Raw genomic sequence first — 14,582 nt, forward strand, 5'->3', positions numbered from 1 at the left:
AATGCTGATTTATTTAACTCCAAATTTGACTTAGGAACAATTCTATTCGTAGCCATTGCAGTCATATACTAATATATAACACTACCAGTATGGGAATGTGTCCACAGTCAAAATAGTGTTGAAATAAAGATCAATTGCTATTTCTGAATTTCCCTGTCAATGTTTATTTGCTCCGTCTTATTGTTATCAATTGCTAGAAATTGTTTGCAGAAGTGAGAATAGCAAGTACCAAAGATTTATGAGTCAAAATAGCTAAAATGATAAAATTCTATTTGTTTCTGCTTTTGAATTGAGAGCCACCACCATTCAGTTTCTGTGGCAGGACAGATGCACACAGAAAGGCAAAGTGCAGATGTTCCATGGAGTGCAATTTGGGAAACACCCATTAGACAAAAATCATCTATACCAATAGTGATTAGCTTTCCCCTTTTATTAGCCTTTTTGGTCTTTGTTTCTTTGTTTATAAGAATTTTAACCAATTTGTTATTCAATTAAAACAACATGAAACTTAAAACAATTGCTAATATTGGTATTTAATAAATCAAAACAAAATATACATTTTGGCAATTTTTAAACATAAAAAGGAACAATTGTTGTGACGTATAGGAGCTCACGGTGCCTCGATTGAAAATGATCTTGGTGATGGGTGGGCACTAATTAATTCAATTGTCTATTTGAAAGATCTCTCTCTCTCCCTCTCTCTCTCTCTCTCTCTCTCTCCAGTGCTAGGGATTGAACCTAGGACATTTCCATTGGGGTATATCCCCAACCATTTATTTGTTTGTTTGTTTATTTTTTGCTTGTGGTGGTAGGGGTACAACCCAGGGCCTCTGCACTAAGCTAAATCCTCAGACCTTTTTAAAATTTTGAGTCAGGGTCTTATTAAATCACTAAATCATCCAGGTGGGGCTCAATCTTGCAAACTTCCTGCCTCAGCCTCCCAAAGAGCTAGGATTACAGGCACATGCTACCATACCTGGCCAGAGTTTTATTTTAATACTTCAGATGGGCATCACAGTAATTACTGGGCCAGGTATTCCATTTCCTTCCTTTAAAAGTAAAATCTTTGTATAATTATATTTAGACAACGAGTTTAATGTATTTTTAATATTTTAAACGGTATATTTTCCTTATTTTGAAAAATTGAACCTACAGAAAAGTTGCCAGAATGGTACAATGAACACCCAAATAACCAACTGATTAACACTTCTGCCATATTTGCACTCTCTTCCTATTTGGATATGTATGAGTGTGTATTGTGTGCATATTTTTCTTATTGCTATTTTTTTTTTTTTGGTACCTGGGATTGAACTCAGGACCTTGTGCTTGTGAGGCAGGTGACGGCACCACTGAGCTAAATCCCTGGCCCCTTATTGCTATTTTTGATTACTGAACCAATTAAGAGAAAATTATACACATCATGAACTTCACCTTTAAATGTTTCACCATTTATCTTCTACAAATAAACAGTTTTACATAATCCTAATATATTTATAAAATACCAGAAATTTAATATTGATGCAATATTATCATCTAATATACAGTGATTATTTAAGTTTCACCAAATGTTCCAGCAATATTCTTTGTAACAGTTATATTTCTATTGTTAATTCAAGAGCGCAAGTCACATTTTTTGGTGTAGTATCTCCACCTTTAAACTGTGCCTTTCTTATTTTAAAGAGAAAGAAGAGTGACTGAGAAAGAGGAGATGGAGTGCTTCTTTAAAGGGCAGGGTCATTTTCAGGTAGAGTCTGCACAGAAGTGAGTTATGTTAACTGATTTGCTTTACAGGATCTGTGCTGGCATAACCCTGGAAAGCCTTTGCGAATGCAAAGGAAGGTGAAGTTTGAAGACAGCTCATCTCCACACCCTATGTAGAGACATAATAATCAAATATCTACAATTTAATGTTTTAATCTTTAATTGTTTTTTCTTTCTTCTTGTAAGAAATGTATTGAGTTGGTTAAAGCAGACATAGTATTAGTAGGTAGCTCTAGAAAAGGATGTAGAAATCACGTATGGTTTTAAAGGGAAAAACAATAATCCATAATTTCTTAGGGCTTTATCCTTCTTTCTACGTTATACTGTTTAGTGAACTTTTCATTGTTGAGGCAATGTACAGACACAATCTTAAATGTGAGGAAAATTCTTTAGAAGTATAGCAGAAATAATTAAAGTTAATTGTTTCATTATTATGTTCCATTCTCAAATTAGACTGAATTAAGAACGCTGGCCTAACATCTGAATTTTAAATATGATGTAGAGGCATTAATATTTAAATTACTTAAGAATCTTAGAAAAATGTTATTGAAAATGTATAACTTGGATTGTTAAGATATCATAGTTTACATTCTTTTAAGATGAGATTTTTACAAGGAAAAGCTAAAGTAAAAATAAGAATAAATTTAATATCTTTGAGATAAAATTCAAAGGGTTTATTTTTCTTAAAATATTTCTACAGATGTTTCTTATAACTGAAGAATTAAATACTTCATCTATTATATTTTCCACTGTAGAATAAATGCTTGAATATGTCTCATAGTGTAAGTAGGAAAAATGTGCTTGATTCATCTCATTTCTTCAGGCCAAACAGATTTACTTCTTCCATCATTTGAAAAAGATACAGTGCTTCAAAGTAAACAAGTTTCATTATCATCAAGGGTGTATTTTAAAGTTTGCTTGGTGTGTTACTTACCCAAGAGAACCCTAGACTAAGTAAATGAGAATCTAAGAGAAGAAAATAAGATGCATTTGTTTCTTTTACATTTATGGAGTGAAGAATGGAATAAACCATTGGTAATGGCTTGAGAAGAAATTCAAACAAGTTATTCTGAAATCTAATCTTCAGAAAACAGTTCTGCAAGAATTAACATAATCTTGCAATTTTAAAGAAAGTAAATATAGCTGAAAAGTTTTGGATTTCAAAAACACCTTTATATCTACTCAGCAGGTTGAAAAGAAAATCTACTTCAACTCACCTCAGATAAACAAAAGGGAGGCTTAAGAGCTTTGTCACAATCTGGGATAGAAGCAAATTTCATCTGCTTTAGGTTAAAACAAACTTTCTGAGAGAAGCTGATCCAACAGAGGCGCTCTGGGGCCAGGAGAATATTGCTCATTCACAAGTGACCAAAGCCAAGGCCAGACAAACATGATCAGCCTGGCAATCTGGTCTGTTTTATAATGCTGGAGAGAGCAAAATCACTTCTGCTTTATTTGTCATGGTTATTTGAAATAAGTGTGCTCCTTCTTTAGGACTACATTGTATTATGGGCAAAGTAAATAATATGGGTAAAATAATTAACTCAGTCAAGTTTTGAGAATCAATATTCAAATTTTCTGGTGTTTTCAAACTGAAGAAAATTATTCCCTTCTTTTTTTTTTTTAAATGAAGATGCCTGTACCTATAAGAAACTGGTATTCTTCTTGAATCAGCCAGATAAATTCTTGATGTGAACAAAAGCAATTGAGCATGAAGCTATTTATTCAGAAAGATTTCTGGATTGCAAAGACATGTGAGACAAGTTTAGCAGACCTGAAGTAGATTATAAAAGACAATTTTATGGGCCTTGGGCACTTTCGAAGTGAGTAAATTTTAGGGTTCTTATTTCGACTCTTGTAAATATACCTCAAGTTATTTTAAGCATATTAAACCAATCTAATTTTGATGGTGACTTGAGGGCAAAGGAAAGAAATTAAAGTCTATTAGGCAACTATTTTGTACCAGGCTCCATAGTAGGCATGTTACATATTTTTTACTTCATTTCATCATCACACAAGTTTTCAAAGTAGGGATTTTTATCCCATTTTACAGGTAAGGTATGTGAAAAAAAACCCATGCAGAACAAATTTTGAAACAAATTCTAACTTGATAAATAGCAATAATCATTTAATTTTTAAAAATTATTTTTCATTTTAAATTAAGTTATAATATGTTTCAGTCATTAATTATTGGCGGCAAGGACTTTTATTTCCCCTGAAATGGGAACATTTTTGTGTTTATCTTTTTACCTACTTATATTTCATATAATGATATGTATACTCAGGGAAGGATAAAGAGTATAAAAACCAAAACTAAGCTAATTGGCTTACATGATAATTAAATCCATAATTCTAACGTATCAACATCAGCAAAAATCAATGTGACCAAGGGAAGGAAGTAAAATAGCTGGTCTTACCACACTATAATTTATTTTATTTTGTCTTGCCAACATAATTTCAGGTGTATCAGGCATAATATGGATTTGGGTCTTGTCTTTGTCCCAGGCTTCTGTGTACAATCGCTGTGAAAGATAAAAGGTTAATGATTAGAAAAACATAGCTTTGTAAGCAGGAGATTTCAACGAAAAGATCATGATGAAGTGGAAAGCCCTCCTCCTTGCTGTGCACTGTGTACTGTATGTGAAAATTGCTTTCAACTTCTTTGATTTTATAGGATATTTATTGTAACTAAACACAGATGTATACTAACATATAAAAAAAAGTATATGACACCAAACATACATATGTTACTATTTTACCCACACTCCAGTTAAATGGAAGGCACAGCTATTTCCCACGCATATATACACACCCATGTGTGTACTGTGGCTATATTAACAAATACTTCCTATGGCTTTGTTTATTGGATTTTATTTATTAAATGTGGATATACCTGGAGATCCCACCTCCATATTTCCTTTTAATAAATATTATAAAGACTATGTTTTACTTGTTTGTTCTGTGCTTAACTAGATATGTACCCAGCGAAAAAGACAGCTTGATACCAAAAAAATGTGTAACACTCACAGGTTTCAGATAATCTGACCCACAAACAGATGTCCTATTCTTTTTTGCAGGGAGGGACTGGGAATCGAACCCAGGGGTGCTTCACCACTGAGCTACAATCCCATGAGACAGGGTCTCACTAACTTGCCCAGGTGAGATTCAAACTTGTGATCCTCCTACCTCAACCTCCCTAGTGCTGGCATTAGAGGCATGCACCAGTGTACCCACCCAGCTGTCACATTCTTACCTGGCTATTTCATAAGGGATATCAAAGCAGAAATTCTCCCATTTATATTTAGAATTTTTATATAAAGAAACAGAATTCAATCAAATCTCTATAATTTGGATAGCCATTTAATTGCACAAAACAACAACAACAAAAGACTAACTTAATTACTCATAGGCCTTCTAAATAACACATAATACTGTTCTATTTTTCCCTCAAGTTGGGGCTCACCTTGTTCATGTTGAGGGCATTGCTCTTGGCCAGCACCTGTTCCAGAGAATCAGGCACACTGGTAAACTTCAGCTTGTCTGGAGGCTGGCGGTAGATGTTGTCACTCAGGATCTCTGCAGCTCTCTTGCACTTGACCACATCCACTGACCCAATGGGGACCCAGCCGATGCCTTTCAGCCATTGCAGATCAGATTTATAAATGTTCTGGTGAGATCAAACACAAAAGCCAGTAATAAAAAATAAAGACTGGAAAACTTTGGAAAAGGAAGGTCTATGTCTTTTAAAATATGAAGACTCATGGCATTAGGTTCTCTCTTTTTAAAAAGTAAAGGATATTTGTTAAAAAGAGCAATAGAGACAAGCAACATCATGCCTCTGAGGGTCCTATCTAGTCCTGGGCCATTGTCTATCTGTTACTATGTGTTACCACCATAAGCTTGGTTACTATGGATCTCAGTACTCACATCGCTCTGGAGGTCATAAGCCTGCCGAGCATGGATGACATCATTCTGGTCCGGCAGACAGGTCCACTGGTGCAGGTGGTGCTTGTAGTCCACATCACTCACTAAGGTCTGGCACTTCTTGGCCAGCACCACCCCCAGCATGTCCACTGGGCTGCTGAACTTGGTCTTCCACTTCTCAAAGTCCTTCTTGTACTCCCTGTCACTCTGGATCTTGGCCACGTGCATGGACCACATCATCTTGGGGTCATCCTCAATGTTCCGTGCACCAATATGGTGGCCCAATTGCTTGCGATAACCATCTTTGTATTTGTACTGAAATAAAAGGGAGATGTTTCAAAAATAAAATAAATAGAAAGGGTTAAGAGTCTTGTTAATCTAAAACTGTGTTATTTGAAAATTTGCTAATTCTTGCTCAAAAATGGAGTTTCTGAATATTAACTTATCTCCTTATCTTAAGCTCTGATTAGACCTCACAGAAATAGTTTAATGGGAAGACAGACCAAACTACATAATCATATGGTTGGCAGATATTAAGTCTCTGGAAATAAAGGCAGCAACACTTTTCAGATTAAATAATAGATCTTTGACCGGTGAAGTCACTAACCTAGAAATCTTACATGTAAATTGTAAAATTCTATTCATGAGTCTGAAGATACCATTTCCATCCCAACCCAAATCACCTATTGTCCCTCCCAAATCTGGCTCTGATGATTTTCACTGGGTCACTTGATTCCCTGAAAGGACACACTTTGTCTCTGTATGGAGATCAAATCTGGCTGAAGTTTGTCTGGGATTCCTCCAGTGAGAAAGTGAACTATAAGTAAGTAAGAAAACATTTTATTGGTGATGTAAGGGCTGATTCCAGATATTTTCTCTATGATTTAGGCAACAACATCATACAAATCCTATTGTATATTTATGGAAGTTTAATTCTCTACCACAGGAACCACTTTCTTCAGAGAAAGCAGAAAGAGCAACCAGGTTCATCATTCTTTGTTTTGGCTTTCTATCTTCATTGAAAAGGAATTCAGTAAGAACCACTTAAGGTAATCTTCAATGAAAATTGAAAAAAATACAGAGCAGGTTTGGGGAAAGGTAGAATTTCCTAGTTTGGGCTGTGCCAGGTCTTTAGCTGGTGTTGAACCAATACAAGTAACCAAGTTATTATTTTTCTAGTACTTTTTTTTATTTCTGAGAGGGCTACATGTGCCAGATATGAAGAATTTATCATAATTATAAATATGAAAAATTATAAATTCTGATTCAACTTCATACCAAAGTTTAGGATTCCCAAAGGTCTCCCAAAGGATCCAGATATTAAACTCTTAGAGTTAAAAAATGTATTTTTAAAATTAAAAATATTTTTTAATTTAAAAGAATAATTAAGTCAATCAATGAGCTGGCATCAGTATCTGGATGCATTTCCCTGTCACAGTAATGAGCTTCCCCCTTCACCCATCCATCCACATAAATATCCACTGTTGCTACTCACGTCACTGGCGATGTCTCTGGAGGCCTTGGCCGCCACAATGGGGATGGCGTCAACTCGCAGGTCATAGCCTTTCTGCTTTGCCTCCTCGTTGGCAAGTTTATACAGAGTCTACAGAAAGAGAATCCAAGAGTTGAAGAAAAAGGTCTGACAGCAACAGTCTGGAGATTATCGAGTGACTCAACCCATATAATTTTTAAAGGATATCAACAGGAGACAACCTAAGTTTCTAGCAATAGTGAAGAACAATAAATTATATCTTACCAAAAAAACTATATATTAGAAACAAGTGAGATATAACAATGGATATTAGTATAGATTGATATATTAATCGATTATATAAAATTATAGATTAATATATATATCATTTATAGACTAATAGGATACACATACCAATATTGATTAATGTCATCTAGTAATACAGATTGAAAGACAAAGTAGCAATGCATACATACTGCTAAATGAAAAAATGGCAGACCAGTATGTTTATTATTTATTTTTTATAAAATATATACACACTTTCATTCATTTGTTACTTAAACTTTTATAATTATGTACTGTTTTACAATGTTTAAAAAACAAGGCAAAAATTTAAAATATATTTAAAGCACAGTTAGTGACTATAATCTCAACTTTAAGATTCTAAATTTTGGCTATATTATATTAGTAACACATGTGTTTAAAAAAATCAGAAATCAGTGTTATTGATAGAGAACACTTCTTTCCTATGCTTAATGTTTCCATTCTATAAAAAAGAAGTTCAGTTGTTTTAACTCTGGTCTTTTTCTGTCCTAGAGATGTGCGGTGATTTACCGAGTTACCTAGTTGGCAAGGATGAGATTAGTGAGCATGCTCAGTTCAAGTCTCCCCTTTCTCCCTCTAAGAACCAGCCTTGTAGCCTCCTGTCTTTCAGCAGAGCCTAGCGGGGCGGGGGGGGGGGTGTTGGTTGTTGGTGCTGGATGACACCTGCTTCCTGCAGCCTGTACTTGAGTAGGGAAACCTGCTGAGGTTCAGTTAGCAGTCTGTCATACAAATGTGTCCTTTAAACTAACTATAGTAGTTTTAAAAAATGAGATTTTGATTTCTGTTTCAACTCCTTGGTTTTATTTCTGTTTTATTCAGGACCCAAGTAGGTAGGAGGTATACATTATTAGAGACCTCCTTGACAGGGTTACAGATTTAGCAAATGAAAATATAGCTCACCCAGTTCAACTCAAATTTCAGGTAAATAACAAAGAATGTTTTTGTATAAATAATGAGGCAGTGTTGTATCTGGCAATCCTACCCCTTGGGAATGTCAAAAATACTCCCGAGTCCCACTGACTCACCCTGGGAAAAGTCACAAACTGAAAAGACAATGTGACTTAAGTTTGTCTGCAGAATCCTATGAAATATAATATTCAAACCAGATAGGAAAGGTTGGACAGGCTGAGTGTCGACATGAAAAAAGCCACATGAACCATGATAGCTCAGGCCCAAGAAATCCAACAAAACTAAGTGCAGAAAACCAAACAATGATGACAAGTAAGTGTAGCACCACAGATTTTCGCCCCTACCTCACTGTAGTTGATTTTGTTCTGCCTTGCCAACATGATCTCCGGTGTATCAGGCATCATATGAATTTGAGTCTTGTCTTTGTCCCAGGCTTCTGTATACAAACGCTATAAAAGAAGATAACATGTTTGAAAAACATTTGAGATAGCAAATATACAAGGTCAAATTAAAAGTTATTATTGACCTAATTAGGAAAAATAATCAGATTTGGATATAAGACAGTCCACTGGAGATTTGGGAATTACCAATGATTGTTAAGATTCAAACTGAAAATAATAGAAATTATTTAGAAGATTTCAAGTACAAAATTTAAGGGAAAATGTAACCCTACACCTCCATGAATAATTTTGAATTCACTAGTCATTAAAGTATAACGACATCTTTTGGCATATTGAAACATTTGAGGTAGCCGGGGCTCACCTTGTTCATGTTGAGGGCATTGCTCTTGGCCAGCACCTGTTCCAGAGAATCAGGCACGCTGGTAAACTTTAGCTTGTCTGGAGGCTGGCGGTAGATGTTGTCACTCAGGATCTCTGCAGCTCTCTTGCACTTGACCACATCCACTGATCCAATGGGGACCCAGCCGATGCCTTTCAGCCATTGCAGATCTGATTTGTACACATTCTAAGAAGAGGGGGTAAAAGGCAGATACTCATCAAAATCACCATATTGAATGAGGATAAAGATGTAAATGGCATCAATAATAAAGTGTGATCCCATTTCCTTTTCATAGAAAACAAGCTTCCTGCATTCAGCAGACTAAAAGAGGAACTATTTCTTGAAAATGACCCAGAAATGTCTCCGAGCCAAAATAAAAAAATTCCTCAACATTTTAGCTTGTTGGGAGAAGAGCAATCCCAATTAATATCTTCCATCAGTTCAGTGAATGTGACTATAATGTCCACATGCACAGGGAAGAATACCAATGAGAGGGAGGCAAAGCACATACAATAACCAACAGGCCATCAGTTTTAGGCCTCGCCAAATGAAACACTCTGCAGCTATTAAAAATCTTCATTTTGTAAAAATATTGATGGGATGGAGAATTGATATGTACATAATATTAAATAAAGAAACAGCATATGAAACAATGTAGATAAGTAAATTATATAGGTAGGAATAAGTTTTTTGGTAGTTAGACTGAGCTGAATTATTATTGTGTTCTATGTACTTTTTCTTATATTTCAAAATATTTATAATGCTCTTTTTAAAAAAGAGAAACAAAGAAGTTAAAATGACATATAATAATGGTGTAGAATTCCGGATGTCCTAAGGCAGATCTCTGAAAGCTGTAATACTGTCCAAGATTCAGGGCAATGAATGACCACATCTAGGGTCCCAGTCCCTCCCTCACTGCGTTTCCCAGAATAGGAAGTACAGACTCTTCCAGAATCATCATGCTATATCATTCTCACTTCACTTTTAATCATGTTTTCTGCTAAAGAGCTTTAGATTTAGATACCCCTTAAAGTTCTAATTACTTCACAAAAGTGCAACAAGATCTCTGATCTACCTACTAGAGAGATTTCACTGGTAACAGCAACTAAGTAGAAAAATATAAACGGCTAATTTGCAGACAAAAAGCCAACTGGACTTGTTCTATGCTGACTAGTTGTCACCTAGGTAACAGCAGTGAGAATAAAAAAAATAACATCTTATGTCACTGGAGGGCTTTTTACCTTGCAAATGCCTCCCACATTTTAGGGCCAGCCACAGTGGGAGGAGGGCAATCCAGAAAGGGCGGCAAGAAATAGACAGATGGCAGGGCTGTTGCTCTATGGGTGACATCAACCCTTTTAAACTACCTTTGTGTAGGTGAAGCCTTTCTTCTTCCAGACAATTACAAAACACAGAGCTCTTTGTGTTGAAAGCTACAAAACAGATGTGGGAGTTCTCCAGGCAGGCCGCACAGTTTCTAGGGCAATTAACGTATAATTACTGTGAATTTGTCTTATTCTCCAAAGTGCCCAAATGCTTAATAATTCCTTCAAATGTTTATAAAATATGCAGTGCAGTGAATGTGCTTCTCATACTCGTATTTGGGATAGTGCATCTGCTTTCGATAGGCACTAGATTCTGACATTACCATGTGGCCCCTCCGTAAAGACAGCCACACTAAAGGAGCAAGTGTCAGTGAAACAATCCAATGGTTACAGACACAGCACAGAGGCATCTTTCATTTCCTAAGAATAACATGTACTGGCATAGATGGTATTAGTGCTCTAATAACTATAACCTCCTTCATTTATCAAGGACACACCAACAACAAATTCTAGACTAGTTTTTTCTTTTTAATAAAAATGTGTCATTTCATTTCCCTTTAAAAAAAAAAAAGAAAATGTCTCCATCTGGTGGGCCCTGAATTCTAACAATGCACAATATCTGCTTTGTTTCCTAAGACCAATGCCAGTGTAGAAACTTTACTTCCTTATAAGGACTACAGATATGTTTATAATAAGCAATACAACTATTTGAAACACTGATTCAAATCTTATTTACTTAGCAATAAATCCTAGCTTGAATAGGCTAATGGGTTGTATATAAAAGATAATTTTTAATAGTTTTAAAATATTTTTACACCCTGTTGTGGTATAGATACTGTACTCACGTCACTCTGGAGGTCATAGGCCTGCCGAGCGTGGGTGACATCATTCTGGTCCGGCAGACAGGTCCACTGGTGCAGGTGGTGCTTGTAGTCTATGTCGCTTACGAGGATCTGGCACTTCTTGGCCAGCACCACCCCCAGCATATCCACTGGGCTGCTGAACTTGGTCTTCCACTTCTCAAAGTCCTTCTTGTACTCCCTGTCACTCTGGATCTTGGCCACGTGCATGGACCACATCATCTTGGGGTCATCCTCAACGTTCCGTGCACCAATGTGGTGGCCCAGTTGCTTGCGGTAACCGTCTTTGTATTTGTACTGAAATAAAAAAGTATAAATCAGATCTTTACTATAAACCTTTGGAGGTCACAAATCTGTACAAAATCATATTTTTAACTGACTTTTGCTGTAAGCACCAACTCCAGCCCACATCCTTACATTTACCCTGGAAGCCTCTAGATGTAATAAAATAGATGAAATTAATATAATTATAGTGTATACTCAAAATCACCTATGGCCCACCGGCCGAAAGACTAGTTCTGGGGGAAAGAAGCACACAGAGTCGGGGAGAGGTCACCTGTGGAAATCAGGGAGAGGTCATTTGAAGCAGGAAGCCTGGAGAATTAGATCTTATACAAAAATGTGGGTCAGGAAAGGGATGCACAGGTGGTCTGTGTGCTTAATAAGCTGTGTAATGAATGGCTGTAAAATGAGTAAGCCTGAAGTACTGTACTTAGGTCAAATACCACCTAGAGTAGCAACAGAGGAGAAAATATGTAAATTTTATATTGCAAAAATTTCATATTGAAAAAATGTAAATTTTATATTGGATTTATGCATTCAGTGGCTGTGGCAAATTTGGGGCATCATTTTGAAAACTAATTAGTAAAGCTGACATAGCAAACCAAATGGTTAGAGCACACTTCTAACAAGGTCATGGGTTTAGGTTTCACTAGGCCAATTATCTCCAACATGTGCTTCTGCCTTCAAAGCCAACTGAGTAGAAAGTATAGAACCATCAGCAGGAGAGAATATAGCACAGTACAAAGGAATGAAGCTGTTGTCCCAACTCTCTACCCACTAAAACTTTGATTTTTAAAGAAAGGTTTCTTAATTCACAAATGTGGGTAGTGATAGCAATAGCCCAGGGTAATTATGAAGAGTGAGATAATGCACATAAAACTCTGCACACAGAGTTCTCAATACTTTTCAATCATTATTTACTATTATTGACATATGAACATTTGCTGGGGGTGAGAAGAGGATAACATCCACAAATGAAAGACAGTCACTGTGATACACCCACATAAAGGTCATCCTCCTGAGTGTGGGCCTTGATTTCTGCAGCAGTGGTCTGTTCCTCAAGAATCTTTGAGGCACCAAGAGAGGATGCTAGTTTTACTCTGGAGGGTGGCACTGCACAGCCACCAGCAGCTTCCCTCTGATATTGATCAACTGCTTCCTTTTCATAATCTTACAAGGACAAATTATAACAGCAAGTGTCTCTGTGTTTTCTGAACATTGCATATGAAAATGTTGGATAAAGCCAGGTCATGATTCTCACTGGGAGAACTTAAGTTCTGAGTATATACTTTCTAGAAACCTTTCTGTGAGTAGACACATCTGTAAGCCTGCAACTGCACTCTAGCAGTTTGTACATGACTGGGTCTGTCTCTATTCTTGGTGAGCCAGTTTTCACTGAAGACACTGTGTCCTACAGGTTACAAACCCTTTCTATGAACATCAAATTTTCCATTTCCCCCAAAGCTAGATTTTCCCAAAAAAATCCCACAGAAGTATGTTGGGAGCAATGCTCCCAACAGAAGCACATCAGGACATATTTTCAAAGGTCCTTTGTAAAAGTTTAGTTCAGTGAAAATGCCACATCATGCTGCTCACACACTGGGAGCAGAATGGACCACTCACGTCACTGGCGATGTCTCTGGAGGCCTTAGCTGCCACGATGGGGATGGCGTCACTTCGCAAGTCACAGCCCTTCTTCTTGGCTTCTTCGTTGGCAAGTTTATACAGACTCTGAATTGGGGCCACAAAAGTTAAATGTTGACATTTATATCCAAAAACTGATAGAGGCTGTAAACAATGCACTAAATTACCTATGAGTGCCCACAATATCATTTTTGAAGTTCTAAGCCTTCTGCACTTTGTTAAAATTAAAAGGATACCTCTGAAGATCACTGCCCCTGATTTTCATTTTATAATTTATGTGGAATTAATGAAAATTTATGCTGTTTAAAAATTTTTTACTTAAAACAATCAAGTTTGGAAGTACTAGAAAAATTAAGCTGAAATTCACAGACCTAAGGTAACAAACAGGGAAGAAATGTTGTTCATGGCAATTAATTAAATTCACATTTATTCTCCCCTAACTTTGTGTTGGTGACAATACTGGGTACGTGGAAATCAAAGATGAGGGTTTGATCTCCTTAAACTTTAAAGTGTGTGTTCGAAGTAATGAAGAATCATAACATGTAGAACTGAGAATCACACCACAAGAAGTGGTTTAACCATATTATCAAGAAAGAGATCCAGGAAGGAGTCTATGACAATTAAGCTAGGGGATTTGTAAAGTACACTTCTGGGTGAGACTCTGCTGCACCCTTCCACAATGATATCTCTGCCTTAGAGCCAGCTGACCATGGACTGAACACTCTGAAATCATATCCCAAAGTAAACCTCTCCTTCTATAAGTTCTGGGTGCCCAGAATTGTTTCCCTTGGGGCCAGAGATTTAGCTCAGTGGTTCTGCCACCTGCCTCGCAAGCAGAAGGTCCCAAGTTCGATCCCTGGTACCAAAAAAACCACACAATTGTTTCCCAGCAACAGGAAAGTGCACTAAACACCCAGTCCGTCTGTCTTTCTTTCCTTCCTTCCTTCCCTCTTTCTTTTTCTTTCTTTCTTTCTGGTACTGGGGCTCGAGCTCGGGTCCTTGAGCTTGTGCAGCAGGCAGTGAAACCACTGAGCTAAATCTCCGGCCCTCCAGTCATTTATTTTGAACTAAGAACCAGGGAAGTTCTTGCTGAGAGTGTCCTATGAGTTGGACCTTGAATGATGAGCTAGGTTTCTAGCCAACAGGAGAGAGAATCACATGAATCAGAGCACAGGGACATGGATGTGTCCAGGTGTTGAAGGAAGTAGGATGAAGCCCCAGAGAGAAGTGGTAAGAGGGGACTGAAAAGAACTTCAAGTTGAGCCAGAAATCCTTTAAGAATGTGTTGCTTGATTCTATAGA

General features: G+C 36.8%; 1 protein-coding gene across 39 annotated transcripts in view; it reads right to left on the reverse strand.

Annotated features, from left to right (window-relative positions):
* The window catches only part of Neb (nebulin), a 227,134-nt gene that overhangs the window by 111,229 nt on the left and 101,323 nt on the right, over positions 1-14,582 (reverse strand). For all 39 annotated transcript variants that reach the window (XM_087209962.1, XM_087209988.1, XM_087209985.1 and 36 more), the window contains 8 exons: positions 13,260-13,367; positions 11,340-11,651; positions 9,152-9,355; positions 8,734-8,838; positions 7,181-7,288; positions 5,689-6,000; positions 5,225-5,428; positions 4,179-4,283 (listed from right to left, as the gene is read on the reverse strand). In XM_087209962.1, coding sequence (XP_087066088.1) covers positions 4,179-4,283; positions 5,225-5,428; positions 5,689-6,000; positions 7,181-7,288; positions 8,734-8,838; positions 9,152-9,355; positions 11,340-11,651; positions 13,260-13,367 — 1,458 coding nt within the window. The remainder of the gene's footprint in view (positions 1-4,178; positions 4,284-5,224; positions 5,429-5,688; positions 6,001-7,180; positions 7,289-8,733; positions 8,839-9,151; positions 9,356-11,339; positions 11,652-13,259; positions 13,368-14,582) is intronic.

The sequence above is a fragment of the Heterocephalus glaber genome, unplaced genomic scaffold, assembly GCF_053883595.1.
Source record: "Heterocephalus glaber isolate CG9 unplaced genomic scaffold, H.glaber_assembly_v1.0 deba00001097, whole genome shotgun sequence".
NCBI classification, from domain to species: domain Eukaryota; kingdom Metazoa; phylum Chordata; class Mammalia; order Rodentia; family Bathyergidae; genus Heterocephalus; species Heterocephalus glaber.